The sequence below is a fragment of the Symphalangus syndactylus genome, chromosome 23 (assembly GCF_028878055.3).
Source record: "Symphalangus syndactylus isolate Jambi chromosome 23, NHGRI_mSymSyn1-v2.1_pri, whole genome shotgun sequence".
Taxonomy (NCBI): Eukaryota; Metazoa; Chordata; class Mammalia; order Primates; family Hylobatidae; genus Symphalangus; species Symphalangus syndactylus.
Window position 1 is genome coordinate 45,017,422 of NC_072445.2, and position 12,785 is coordinate 45,030,206.

A 12,785-nucleotide genomic window follows, 5' to 3' on the forward strand; every position below is an offset into this window, starting at 1 on the left:
AAGAACTGCAATAGATTGTAAAACATCAAGTAAAATCCATGAGGTCATAATAGTACTTGGTCATTTTTGCTAAGACACTAACTTATTCTAGAACTTTATCAAGTAACTATGGTAACTTTCCTATTAAATCTGTATTTCCAGCTTACCAAATGTTTGATAAGGTAAATTTCCTTTTTTATAAAAAAAAATCTAGCTCATAAATAAAGAAGACATGATAGAATTAGAAAATCACCATTTTATAACTTTTTTTTTTTTTTTTTTTGAGATGGAGTCTCACTCTGTCACCCAGGCTGGAGTGCAGTGGCGCAATCTCGGCTCACTGCAAGCTCTGCCTCCTGGGTTCATGCCATTCTCCTGCCTCAGCCTCCCGAGTAGCTGGGACTACAGGCGCCCCCCACCACGCCTGGCTAATTTTTTGTATCATTAGTAGAGACAGGGTTTCACCATGTTAGCCAGGATGATCTCGATCTCCTGACCTTGTGATGCTCCTGCCACGGCCTCCCAAAGTGCTGGGATTACAGGCATGAGCCACCGCGCCCGGCCCATTTTATAACTTCTAATCAAATGATGGATCTAGGCAACATTTACTAACTGTAGCTAAAAGCCATAGGTGAAAGGTTGGTGAAAACTTTATTAATAAGTCAGGCTAAGAATATCTGAAACTACTGATTAATCTTACCACCACTAAAAGTTAGACAACCTGCTATTATGTGCCTCCCAACAGGGAGTGATAGTACCCTGTATCATCCCATATCCCTGTGAAGTGTTTTTGTGCTGAATCTAACCGAGCCTCTATATATACCTCACAGTTTGCAGGATGTAAGGAAATACAAAAATATATTAAATGATCCTAAAAGGGAGCTATTAGCCAAACCAATTATGAGAGACACTCTGCAAGGGATCCTGTTTTATTGTTGTTGTTTTTAAGTAATGGCAAATGTAAACTGGGAGAGGAGATTATTATAAAATAAGAAACATGACAGCCTTAACAATTAAGCGCCATTATGTGGATCCTATTCAAATCCTCACTTAAATCAAGCAAATATAAAGGACACAATTTTGAAGCAATTGGGAAAATTGTCATAAAGGTTGTATATTAGGTGATGTTAAGGGATTATTGTTTATTTACTAGATGTGCTGATACCATGTTAGTTATATTTTTTAAAGTCCTAAGGAATTAGATAGACATGCTGAATGTTTTATAGAAGAAATGACATAATGTCTGAGATTTGCTTTAAAATGCTACAAAAATATTGATAATTATTGAAGTGGGTGAATATGTACACAGTTATCTTAAACTGATCTACTTTTTTGTATGCTTAAACATTTCCATAATAAAATGATAAATTTTAAAACTTAATACATAAAACACAGAATCCAAAAGAAACAATTTCAAAGAATCTCACAGAGCAGCAGAAAGCTTTGAGGCTAGCAAACAGAAAGATGGCTCTCCTTCAGGTAATCAGTACCCAGAACTGGGATACTGATGGCAGATGGGAGTGTTATTATTTAACACATGGACATTGAACAACTGCTGACCTAGGGGTTTCAATCACTAAAAGTGCTCCTCTTTCAGAAAATGCCAGAAATTGCCAAGCATGAAACAGAACAGACAGTACAAACATTCTGCAACACAGAGAAGAGGACCAGCAGAAACTGGACTTCTGAAAAAGAAAAAATCCAACTGAATAACAACATCAAAGTCTCCTGGGCAAAGGGGTTAAAGATTTACAACACTTCTTTAGAGGAAAAAAATAACTGGTTCAATTTACAGAGCATCTCCTATGTGCCAAACATTTAATGAGCATTTAAAAGCATGATAAAAAAAAAACTTGTTAAGCATGAAATAAATCATCTATAATGCAAAATCACTGATTTTAGTACTTGGATTTTTTAAGTAATTAGTAGATTACCTTCAAAGAGTTCTAAGTTAAAAGTATTAGGCTCACACCTGTCATTCCAACACTTGGGAGGCCAAGGCATGAGGATTGCTTGAGGCAAGAAGTTTGAAATCAACCTGGGCAACACAGCAAGACCCCGTCTCTACCAATTAGCTGGGTACAGTGTTGCATACCTGTAATCCCAGCTACTCAGGGCTGAAGTGGAAGGATCCCTTGAGCTCAGGAGTTCAAGTCTGCACTGAGCTATAATTGCACCACAGCACTCCAGCCTGGGTGACAGAGTGAGATCCTGTCTCTCTTTTTTTTTTTTTAATGTTTCTGGATATTGCTATAACCAAGTGGCTGAACCAGAACCTGTAGTAATTGCAGGAAGAGCCATGAGAGAAGCCACACCTTCCAGAGGACATGCCTCAATAAAATGTACCTTTTTCTGAGTATGCTGAATGTCAAACAGATGTACTGTTTAGAGAGGAGTGTGGAGGAGACAGGGTGAGGGAAGGAGGGGAAGCAAGGAAGGAGGGAGAAGGAAGAAGGTAAAGAGAAGGAAGAAAGAAAGAAAAAAGGAGGAAAAGGAGGAAAAAAGGAAGGAAGGGATTTAAGAGTGAAAATTTAATAAGGCATTTATGGGGCATTTAGAAAGCCACAACATTCCTGAGAACAGCATTGTATAGTCAGGGCCATCCTTAATAGAGAAATCTTGAGAGCACTTATGGCAGGCAAGCTCTACCTCCTGGGCAGGGAGAGAGACTAAGGGTGTCTGCTTATTATGCCATGAAATTACTGGCAGATTCCCAGTTTCTGGTCCACTGGATGATTTTGACCCACACGCCTTCCCTGAAGCTTTAAGGAAAAGGTAAAAGTAAAGTTAAAAATTAAGCTTTTAACTTTGACACAGTGATGTCAAAAGATTTGGTGAATGATTTATGGGGCTAAACTTGGTAATCCTAGAAAGTCAATATTGTGTAAAATTGAGAGAAAAGTCTTCACAGCAGAAGAAGAAATCACTTTTTTGTCCCGAATCAGGTTAGTCTCACTCTTATAAGGGGCTCATTAAATGAAATGAGCAATCAGTTGATTCCCCAGAGGGCCATAAGGGAGCATTCCCTGGCAAAGATATTATTGAAAGTACTTAGCAATAGGGGAAAATTTGGGGAGGGGTGGAATATGCCCTATCTTCTGAGGCTTTTCACAAGAGAAAAAAGAACATATTTTTAGCAATCAGTGTGAGGTTCACAGGCACACAAGGAAAGAGAAGTATGTGTTGCACAGTGTGTGATGCTTGTATAGCTGTGGTGTGCTGTGTCTGTAATGTGTGTGGCACACTGTGTATGCCTGGTGTGTATGTGCCCATCGTTTATGTGTGTGTGTGGTTTTGTGTGTGGTGTTTGTAGTTTGTACTTCCGTTTTGAGGATGCAGTATTGTAACATGTTTATATGTTTGGTTTGCTATGTGTCTGGAGTGTATGTGTGGAGAACATAAGCGGAGTTTGTACCATGTGTTTATGTTGTATGTATGTATGTGGTGCATATGTATGGGTAGTTTGTGTGTGCGTTTGGTGTATATGTATATATGTATTGAAATAAACAGCAGCCCCAGAAGAGGTTGCAATGTGTAATAATGATGGTTGACAAATTGCTTATTCAAAAATATTTTGCAAATCCAGCTCAGGACTTTGGTATCTGTGGGGCACTAGGTATCATATAATCTGAAATGGTAAAATCCTGAGGTCTAAGCTGACCAGCACATATTGGTGCTGAATTCTGATGGTAAGGGGTTGCCTGTTAGGAGACTGCTCCATTCTGACTCATCCACTGAGCTTCTTGCCATACAACTTCGCAGCAGTGGCTGCTCTATCCACGGAAACTGAAGATATGGACAGGGGCATGTGGAAGTATAATGAATGATTAGCCTCTGCTTGAGTTGGTCTTATCAATAAGCAGACAGTATCTTCCAGCTCTATTTAAGATATAGGGGGAAAAAAGGAATTTGTTTTACTTTGCTTACTCCTTTTCTGACATTCTTCCTTTCTTTTCGTACTGCCAAGTTTCTGACCTATAGCAATCTCCTTCTGCCTGAAAGGCTTCTTTTAGTGTTCCATATAGGGCAGGTCTACTGGCAATGAATTCTTTCCATTTCTCACTTTGGAGGAATATTATCATGGATTTAGAATTCTAGATTGGCAGGGTTATTTGTTTGTTCTCTGTAGTTTTCAGGTCTTCCATATATTTTTAATCAACCAAAACAATCACAAAAGTAAAACAAATATCAAGGGAAGCACATAATGGAGGTGAATGGGCACTGCTGTGATGGAGCAAGTTATCCTTGGAAGCAGTTTTAAATCAGAGAGGAGTACTGGGTAGTGTTTGGTCAGTTGCTTCTCTACATTATGCTGACATCAACGTGTTTTGCACTCACAGTGGGTGGAGGCCAAACCCTTCAGCAAGAAGAGAAGCAACTTCAGTCGTGTATGCAAATGGATAACCGGTTGCCTCCCAAAAAAGGTAGCACTTTATTCTGTTCTATTAAACAGGCTTTCTCTTTCTTAAATATTACATCACAGATTCCATGTGGAAGAATATTTTTGTGAAATACATATGGGGTCTTAAAAATGTTCAGAAAAGAAAGTAGAAGAAACCAGTCCTACTATGGTTTTCCACCAGAAAAGCCCTAAATAAAAAGATTCTACATACTCTGGTGGCTCACACTTTATTTTCATTTTTGCACGCTTGTCAGTTTATCATTTAGTGGAAAATATCAGAAAAAAACTGGGCTATTTTGGTTCCATCTTCAAGAGAAGGAGAGATAGATCTGTAAGAGGAAGTAAGGCAGGATGAATGTTCTTGAGGCCCTGCATTCTTGGACATCAACAGCAGAATGTGTACGGAATATTTTTTGAGAGAAGCTGTTTATTTTAGGCAGGGTAGCGTAACGACAATAAAGGATTACTGCTATTGGCTTAGCGCTGTGTCAGTGTCATAGGGGACAAAATCCCAGAAAAGGAGATGAGCAATAGATTGTATACTTTTTCAACTTATGTAAAAGTTACTGTATATTAAATTATGTATTTCTTCTTGTATCAACTTTGATACTTAATTATTTTGATTGTTTAAGTTGTCCATTTTATCTGCATTCAAAGTTTATATATATATATATATATTTTTTTTTTCTATATATCATTCATTTCTGCCCTTATGCATTCATTTCCTTTTAGACTCTTTGGGTTTGTTCCTTTGTTCAGTTTCCAAGTGTTTAAATTCTTTCTTTTTTGATAAATATATTTACAGATGCACATTTTACTCTGTCCATGAGTTTGATATGCAGTATTCCTATTACTCAATCCCAAACACTTTAGAATTCCCCCTGTGGTCTTCTTTTTAACTTAAAACTTGTTTAGATAAAATTCATGGACTTCCTGGAGCAATGTGGAGGAGAGAAATGAGTAAAACTCAAAAGCGTATCCCTAAATGACTAAGACAATGAGCCCTTCTCTGACATGGTGACAATGACTTCCCATTTACCATGTAGAGACTTTTTTCTCTCCTGCAGGGGTATTTACAAAGTTTCTGATAGCTTTCTAGATCCATTCACTTCCCTAAGATAATGAGTTTAGGCTGAAAATCAAAGGAAGGGCTGGCTGATGGTTAAATTTCTCAGGGGTATTCTTTTACCCCCTTCTATTCAGCTCTTAAGTTCATATGGCACAAAATTTCTTGGCAGTCCACTGACAAGGTAAGGGGGCAATGTGTTCATCTTCCACTGACCATGTAAGTCTTTGACATCTAAGCATTTTAGGAGAGGGTCTCCTACTATATACTATCACATTGCTAGGACCTTGGTATTTGATTCCTGTTGTCCCCATATCATGGAAGGCCAAAAATCCCAAGATCAAAAGTCCACAGTGAAACATCTGACTTCAATGCTCAACTTATGTTTTGAGGCCCCCATCTTCACTAAGCCCTTGGCCTGAATATTTCATCTTTCCTCTTAGATCACCCATGCTTTTTAAAAAACGGTTTATTTTAAGTGTATTTTATCTAATATTCTTATCTTTTAACAATGGAAGCTCAGGCTAGTCCAGAAAACTAGCCAACTATTTGTTGGGTACTAATGCTTTTTTTCATTTAACAATTTATCTAAAGAGTATTCCACAATTTTCGGCAGAGATTTTCCTTAGCATTTTTATAGCTGCAAATGACTTTGGTATGGATGGATATATTATAATTTATTTAAATGGTCACTGATTTATAAACATCTAATTTGTTTACAGTCTTTTACTAGTTCAAATGATTCTATAAGAATGTTGCACAGGAAGGGGAACATCACACTCCAGGGACTGTTGTGGGGTTGGGGGAGGGGAGAGGGACAGCATTAGGAGATATACCTAATGCTAAATGACGAGTTAATGGGTGCAGGAAATCAACATGGCACATGGATACATATGTAACAAACCTGCACATTGTGCACATGTACCCTAAAACCTAAAGTATAAAAATAAAAATAAAAATAAAAAATAAATAGAAAATAAAAAGTAAACAACCTTCAACATAAAAAAAAATGTTGCAAAATGATATAAAATTCAATCCAATAAGATGATATAAAATATTTATACATCTAATAAAATAGCTTCCAACATATAAAGCAAAATAGTCTTATGAAAATTATAAAGATACCCAATCCTAAATAAAATATTGACAGAACAAAACAAATCTAAGAATTTATAAAAACATTAAAAAAGCAACCACCAACACTAAGTCAGGTTTATTCTTAAAATGAAAGAGTAACTTAATGTTAGAAAATGTATACATGTCACTCCACACAAATTAATTGAAAGAGGAAAACTGTATGGTTATCTCAATAGATATAAAAAATCTATTTATTTATGACATTAATATTTATTTGCAATAAAAAATTCTTAGTTAACTATGAATGTGCAGTAGACAGAATTCCAAGATGGCACCCAAGCTCTCTGGCCCCTGTTTTATTCTTGGGTGGAAAATGAGCACAGAGGATACAGCCCAAAGCCCAGGGGTGGAGCCGTGAGCCACAAGAATTATCTCCAGAACTCATGAAAAATCCAACATTGGCCTGGCTGAACTTCAGAACCTTTATGGATTGATGCCTCCTTTTCTCCTCTATTTTTCCCACCTTGGAACTGGAATGTCTAGAGCTTTATCCTACGCCTGTTCCACCATTACGTGGTAAAAGTGTTAGGGGCATATAACTTGTCTCTTTAGTTTCACAAGCCCACAGATAGAAATTGTGCCCTAGGATGGATTAATCATAGGTGCCTCTTCCACACCCAATTTAGATGATGAGATTTTGGACTTTGTGCTATGAGATTTTGATGAGGTTTTGAACTTGAGCTAATAATGTAATAAGATGAAGAATTTGGGAAGCTTGAAATGGGTGAATATATTTTGCATGTGAAATGAACATGAGTCTTTAAGGGCCAGATGGTGGACTGTAGTAGGCAGAATTCTAAGTTTTCTCTCTAGATTCCCAGCCCCTGGTGTATACACACTTTCTCCCAGTTATTTAAGCAAACATTAAGCTAGGTGCTGCTTCAAGGGGTTTTGCAGATGTATTATGGTCCCAAATGAGTTAATCTTAAATAGGGAAATTATGCAGTTAGGAGAGATCTAATCACATGAGCCCTTTAAATCTGGTTGTACAGGTCAGAGAAGAGTAATTAGATTCAAAGTGTGAGAGGGATTCAACATAAAGTAGATTCCCATTGCTGATTTTGGAGATGGAGGGGGCCATATAGATTAACTTTGCCTGTTTTTGAACTTCATAAAACTAGATTCCTATAGTATATACTGTCTGGTGTCTAGCTTCTTTAATTGAACATTTTTTTGTTGAAATTCATCCAGATTTATCCAAATTGTTGTGTATAAGTAGTTCTTTCATTTTATTTTTGAGTAATATGCATTGTATTAACATACCATGATATGTCCATTCTTTCCAAACATTCTGCTATTTTGAATAAAGCTGCTATAAACATTTCTGCACATGTTGTTTTGTAGACATATACCTATATTTCTCTTGAAAAAAATACCATTTGTTGAAAAACACTTTACTTTCCTCCAATGAATTGCATTAGTACATTTATTTTTAAAAAGTTAACCATATATGTGTATCTGTTTCTGGACTCCCTACTTTCTTCCAACAATGAACTTGTTTGGCTGTACACCAACTGATTACTCTAGCTTATATCAATAAGTAATTACATTTTTTTAAATGCCATTTTTTCTCTGCATTGGGCATATATGAGTCTTTCAATCAGAGTATTTTTAAAATGTTGGAAAAGGAATAGTTTTCTTGACAGAAAATGTCTTTGTTGTTATTAAGGGGACTTATGTCCAAGAGTAACACAGGGTATTTATAAAGCATCTTTTAAAAAAATAGACATGAGCCAAAGAACTTGAAAGATTGGCTTTTCTTGGAATTTCTAGTTGGAATTATAATTTTAAGGAGAATATGGTATTCTTATATTAGTCTCACATCTTCCTATTATATAATAATTATCAAAGGTCATTAAGTACAATAAAATTTTAAATTAATATCTAGGGCTCCAAATTTCTGAATGTCCCTCCTATAGTTAAAGTATGTTTTTATCTCAGCTGTGTCAACAATTGTGACTTTCTGTTTTACTTTGTAGTTCCAGGTTTCTGTTCCTTTCGCTATGGATTGTCTTTCCTTTTGCATTGTTGTAATGTTATAATAACAGCACAGCGCGCGTGCCTGAACCTCACAATGGTAGTCATGGTGAATAGCACAGATCCACATGGTTTGCCCAACACCTCCACCAAGAAGCTCCTGGATAATATAAAGGTATATCAATAATTTTCGCCACAGTCAAATGTTTAAAAGCCTGTCTTGGTAACTAATTTGTGTAGATATGGAATTGTATTGATATGATAATATAATTGAAAAAGAAGCTCAAATCTTCATCTACCTTGCCAGGAGTGACCTAAATAAAATGCCCCATGATTAAAATATGCCTCAATATTTCTGAAGGGCTTGTTGTGTAAATCCTTCTACGTGAGAGAGAATAAAACCCAAGAGTTAGGGCTTCTTTACAATCAAGAAATTTGGACAAGAGAAAAAAAGGGAAAGCATTTTAAATCAGAAGTGGAAGGTGAAGACACATTACATTTTTTAAGTTTTTGACATGCAGGATATTTAAATGTTTCATTAATTTCATCTCTGGAAGATAATCAGTTGTTATCTGCCAGAAGATGTAGATGCAGGAAAAAATAAAAACAAGATAGGTAATGTCAGTAAAGAGATGGAAACTATAAAAATAATTAAAAAGCAATTCTAGAAATCAAGGAAATTATAACAAAGAATGCTTTTGAGGGGCTTATCAGTAGACTCTACACCACTGAGGAAATAATTAGTGAACATGAACATAGGTCAATAGAAACTTCCGAAGTTGAAATGCAAAGAGAAAGAGAATTTTAATAAATTAACAGATCATTCCCAAATTGTAGACAGTATCAAATAGTGTAACATGTGCATGACCAGAATGCCAGAGAGAATAGGAAACAAGAAATATTTTTTTAAAAAATGGCTGAGAACTTTCCATAATTAATGACAGACATCAAACCACAGATCCAAGAAGCTCAGAGAACACCAAACAAGATAAATAGCAAAAAGAAAAACAAAGAAGAGCCACCTAGGCATACCATATTTAAATTGCAGAAAACCAAGACAAAAAGAACATTTCAATAAAACCAGAGGAAGAAAATACCTACAGAGGAACAAGTATAAGAATTACAGCAGACTTCTTATCAGAAACCATGCAAACAAGGAGAGAAAAGTGAACTTTTTAATGTATTGAAAGAAAGAAAACCCCTGCCAACTTAGAATTCTGTATTCAATAAAATTATTGACAAAATTGAAAGACTAAAATTTCAAGCTGTAGCTATAATTTGAAAAAGCCTTTATTGTCTTTCAATTTTTGTCCTTCAATTTTCCCTCCATACATATGAATTTACTGCCAGCAGGCTTACCACAAAAGAAATGTTAAAAGATGGTAGATTTTAATCCAACTATACTGATAATCACTTTAAATGTGAATGTTCCAAACACACCAGTTAAAGGACAGAAATTGTTAGAACTGATAACAAATAAAGATCCTCAAATATTCTATCTACAAGAAATCCTGTTAAAATATAAAGACTCAGATAAGTTAGAAGTAAAGGGATGAAGAAAGATGTAAAGTATGCAACCATGAAAACACAAATCAAAAGAAAACTGAAGTAGCTATATTAGTTTTAGACAAAGCAGAGTTTATAGCAAGGAAGATAACTAGAGTTAAAGAGGGCATTACCCAATGATAAAAAGAGTGAATTCTCCAAAAACAAATGATTCTAAACATGTGTATCCCTAAAAACAGAGCAGCAAAATATAGGAGGCAAAAACTGTGAGAACTGAAAGGAAGAATAGAAAAATATACACTTGGTAACTGTTTTTTATTTGTTAAATCTGTTCTTTGTTAATTTTTTTTTTCATTCACATTTTGCCTTCTCTGGGTTTGACTGAGCATTTTATATGATTGAATTTTATCTCCTCTCTTGATATTTCATTTATACTTGAAAAAAACTGTTTTAATAGCTTCCATAGGTTTTATAATATACATTTGTAATAATATAAATCTACCTCCAAATAACACTATACTATTTCATGTATCATGAAGGCATCTTGTAACAGAATATTTCCAATTCCTCTCTCCCACCTCTGTGACTACTGTTATTCATTTTATGTATCTATATGTTATAAACACTCAAAACATTCCTTCAGCAAAAAGTTATCTTTTAGATCAATTCAAAATAAAATATTTTCCACTTTCATTTATTCTTTTCTAATGGTCTTACTTCTTAAATGTAGATCCACATTTTTTAGCTATATCACTTTTCTTCTACCTGAAGAACTTCTTTTAACATTTTTTTGTGGGTTGTGCTTTTGTTGTTGCATATAAGAAATCTTTGCATAACCCAAGATCAAAAAAATTTTTTTTTTTTGAGATGGAGTCTCACTCTGTCCCCCAGGCTGGAGTGCAGTGGCATAATCTCAGCTCACTGCAAGCTCCGCTTCCTGGGTTCACACCATTCTCCTGCCTGAGCCTCCTGAGTAGCTGGGACTACAGGTTCCCACCACCACGCCCAGCTAGTTTTTTGTATTTTTAGTAGAGATGGGGTTTCACCATGTTAGCCAGGATGGTCTCGATCTCCTGACCTCGTGATCCACCTGCCTCAGCCTCCCAAAGTGCTGGGATTATAGGCGTGAGCCACCGCACCCGGCCGCAAAAAAAATTTTCTATGTTTTAGAAGTTTTATAATTTTTCATTTTACTGTTAAATCTATGATTCATTTTGAATTACTTTTTGTATATGTTGCATTAAAGATCTTTTTTTTACATATGGATATACAATTTTTTTCAGCCCAATTTGCTGAGAAAACTTTTCTTTCTCCACTGAATTGCCTCTGAATGTTCATTGAAAATTAGTAGTTGGAGGTGTAACACTATCCACTGCTAATTTTAAGACTTACACAGAGTTATAGTAATAAAGACAGTGTAGAATTAGTGTAAAGACAGAAAATAGATCAATGAGATATAATAGAGAGACTGACACACATATGAACAACTGATTTTTCAAGATATGCAAAAGAACAAACATAAAACTGGACTTCATCAGAATTTAAAATACTGTTAAGATAATGAAAAAACAAGCCAGCGACAGGGGCACATGTTTGCTTATCATATCTTACAAAGAACTTCTATCAACACTCAATTAAAAAACACAACCCAATACAAAAAATGGAAAAAAGATGTGAACAGCTATTTCACCAAAGGAGATACACAGAGGAAAAATACTCACATGAAAAAATGCTCTATATCATTTGACATTGGAGACAAACATCAACTACAAAGACAAATTACTGCACACTGATTCAAATGGCTAAAATTGTAATGATTGCAAATACAAAGTGTGTGCGGAATGTGGAGGAACCAGAATTCTCCTACAGTCCTGGTGAGAATGCAATGTGGTACAACCACTTTGGAATATACTTTGTCATTTCATAAAAAATTAAGCATATGCCTACCATATGAGACAGCCATTCCACTGCTAGTTATTTACTGAAGAGAAATAAAAGCATATGTCCATTCAGAGACTTGTACATAAATGTTCTATAAACATTTTTGTCTAGCTTTATTTCTGATAGCCAAAAAGCTGGAAATAACCTAAATGTCCATCAGTAGGTGAATGAATGAACAAACTATGGCACATCCATAAAATGGAGTACTACTTAGCAGTATAATGGAATGAACTACTGACACAAAAAACAACATAGATAAAACTGAAGATAATTATGCCAAGTGAAATAAGCTAGACAATAAAAAAGATTACATACCATAGGATTCCCTTAATATAAAACTTCTAGAAAATGAAAACTAAGTTACAGTGACAGGCAGCAGATCAGTGGTGGGGGAGGGCAGGAGGGAGGAATTACAAAAAAAAATAAGAGGAAGTTTTTGGAGATAAAGAATATGTTCACTGTCTTAATTGTGGTGATAGCTTCACAAGTATATATATAGATACAGTTTATTGTGTCAATTATCTATTTTACATAAAATTTGTTCTGTATAAAATCTATTTTGTATAAAATCTATTTTATATAAAGTGTTTTGAATTACATTCTTAAATATTTATAATATTCCAGTGCTTTGGTTTAAATACTGAGAACCTCATATTCTAGAGAAATGGCTACTCACGGGAGTTGTATTTTAGAGTCTTCACTATGGCTCTAAAAGAGGAGGGAGCTCTTGAGCTATAGAGCTTGAAAGATTTCTCTAGCACATGCATCAGCCCACCA

General features: G+C 35.3%; 1 protein-coding gene across 1 annotated transcript in view; it reads left to right on the top strand.

Moving 5' to 3' along the window:
- Nucleotides 1-2,865: 2,865 nt before the first annotated feature.
- The window catches only part of SLC17A1 (solute carrier family 17 member 1), a 39,465-nt gene continuing 29,545 nt past the window's right edge, over nucleotides 2,866-12,785 (top strand). The window contains exons 1-3 of the mRNA XM_055264257.2: nucleotides 2,866-2,924; nucleotides 4,320-4,403; nucleotides 8,564-8,736. Coding sequence (XP_055120232.2) covers nucleotides 4,370-4,403; nucleotides 8,564-8,736 — 207 coding nt within the window. The 5' untranslated portion in view covers nucleotides 2,866-2,924; nucleotides 4,320-4,369. The remainder of the gene's footprint in view (nucleotides 2,925-4,319; nucleotides 4,404-8,563; nucleotides 8,737-12,785) is intronic.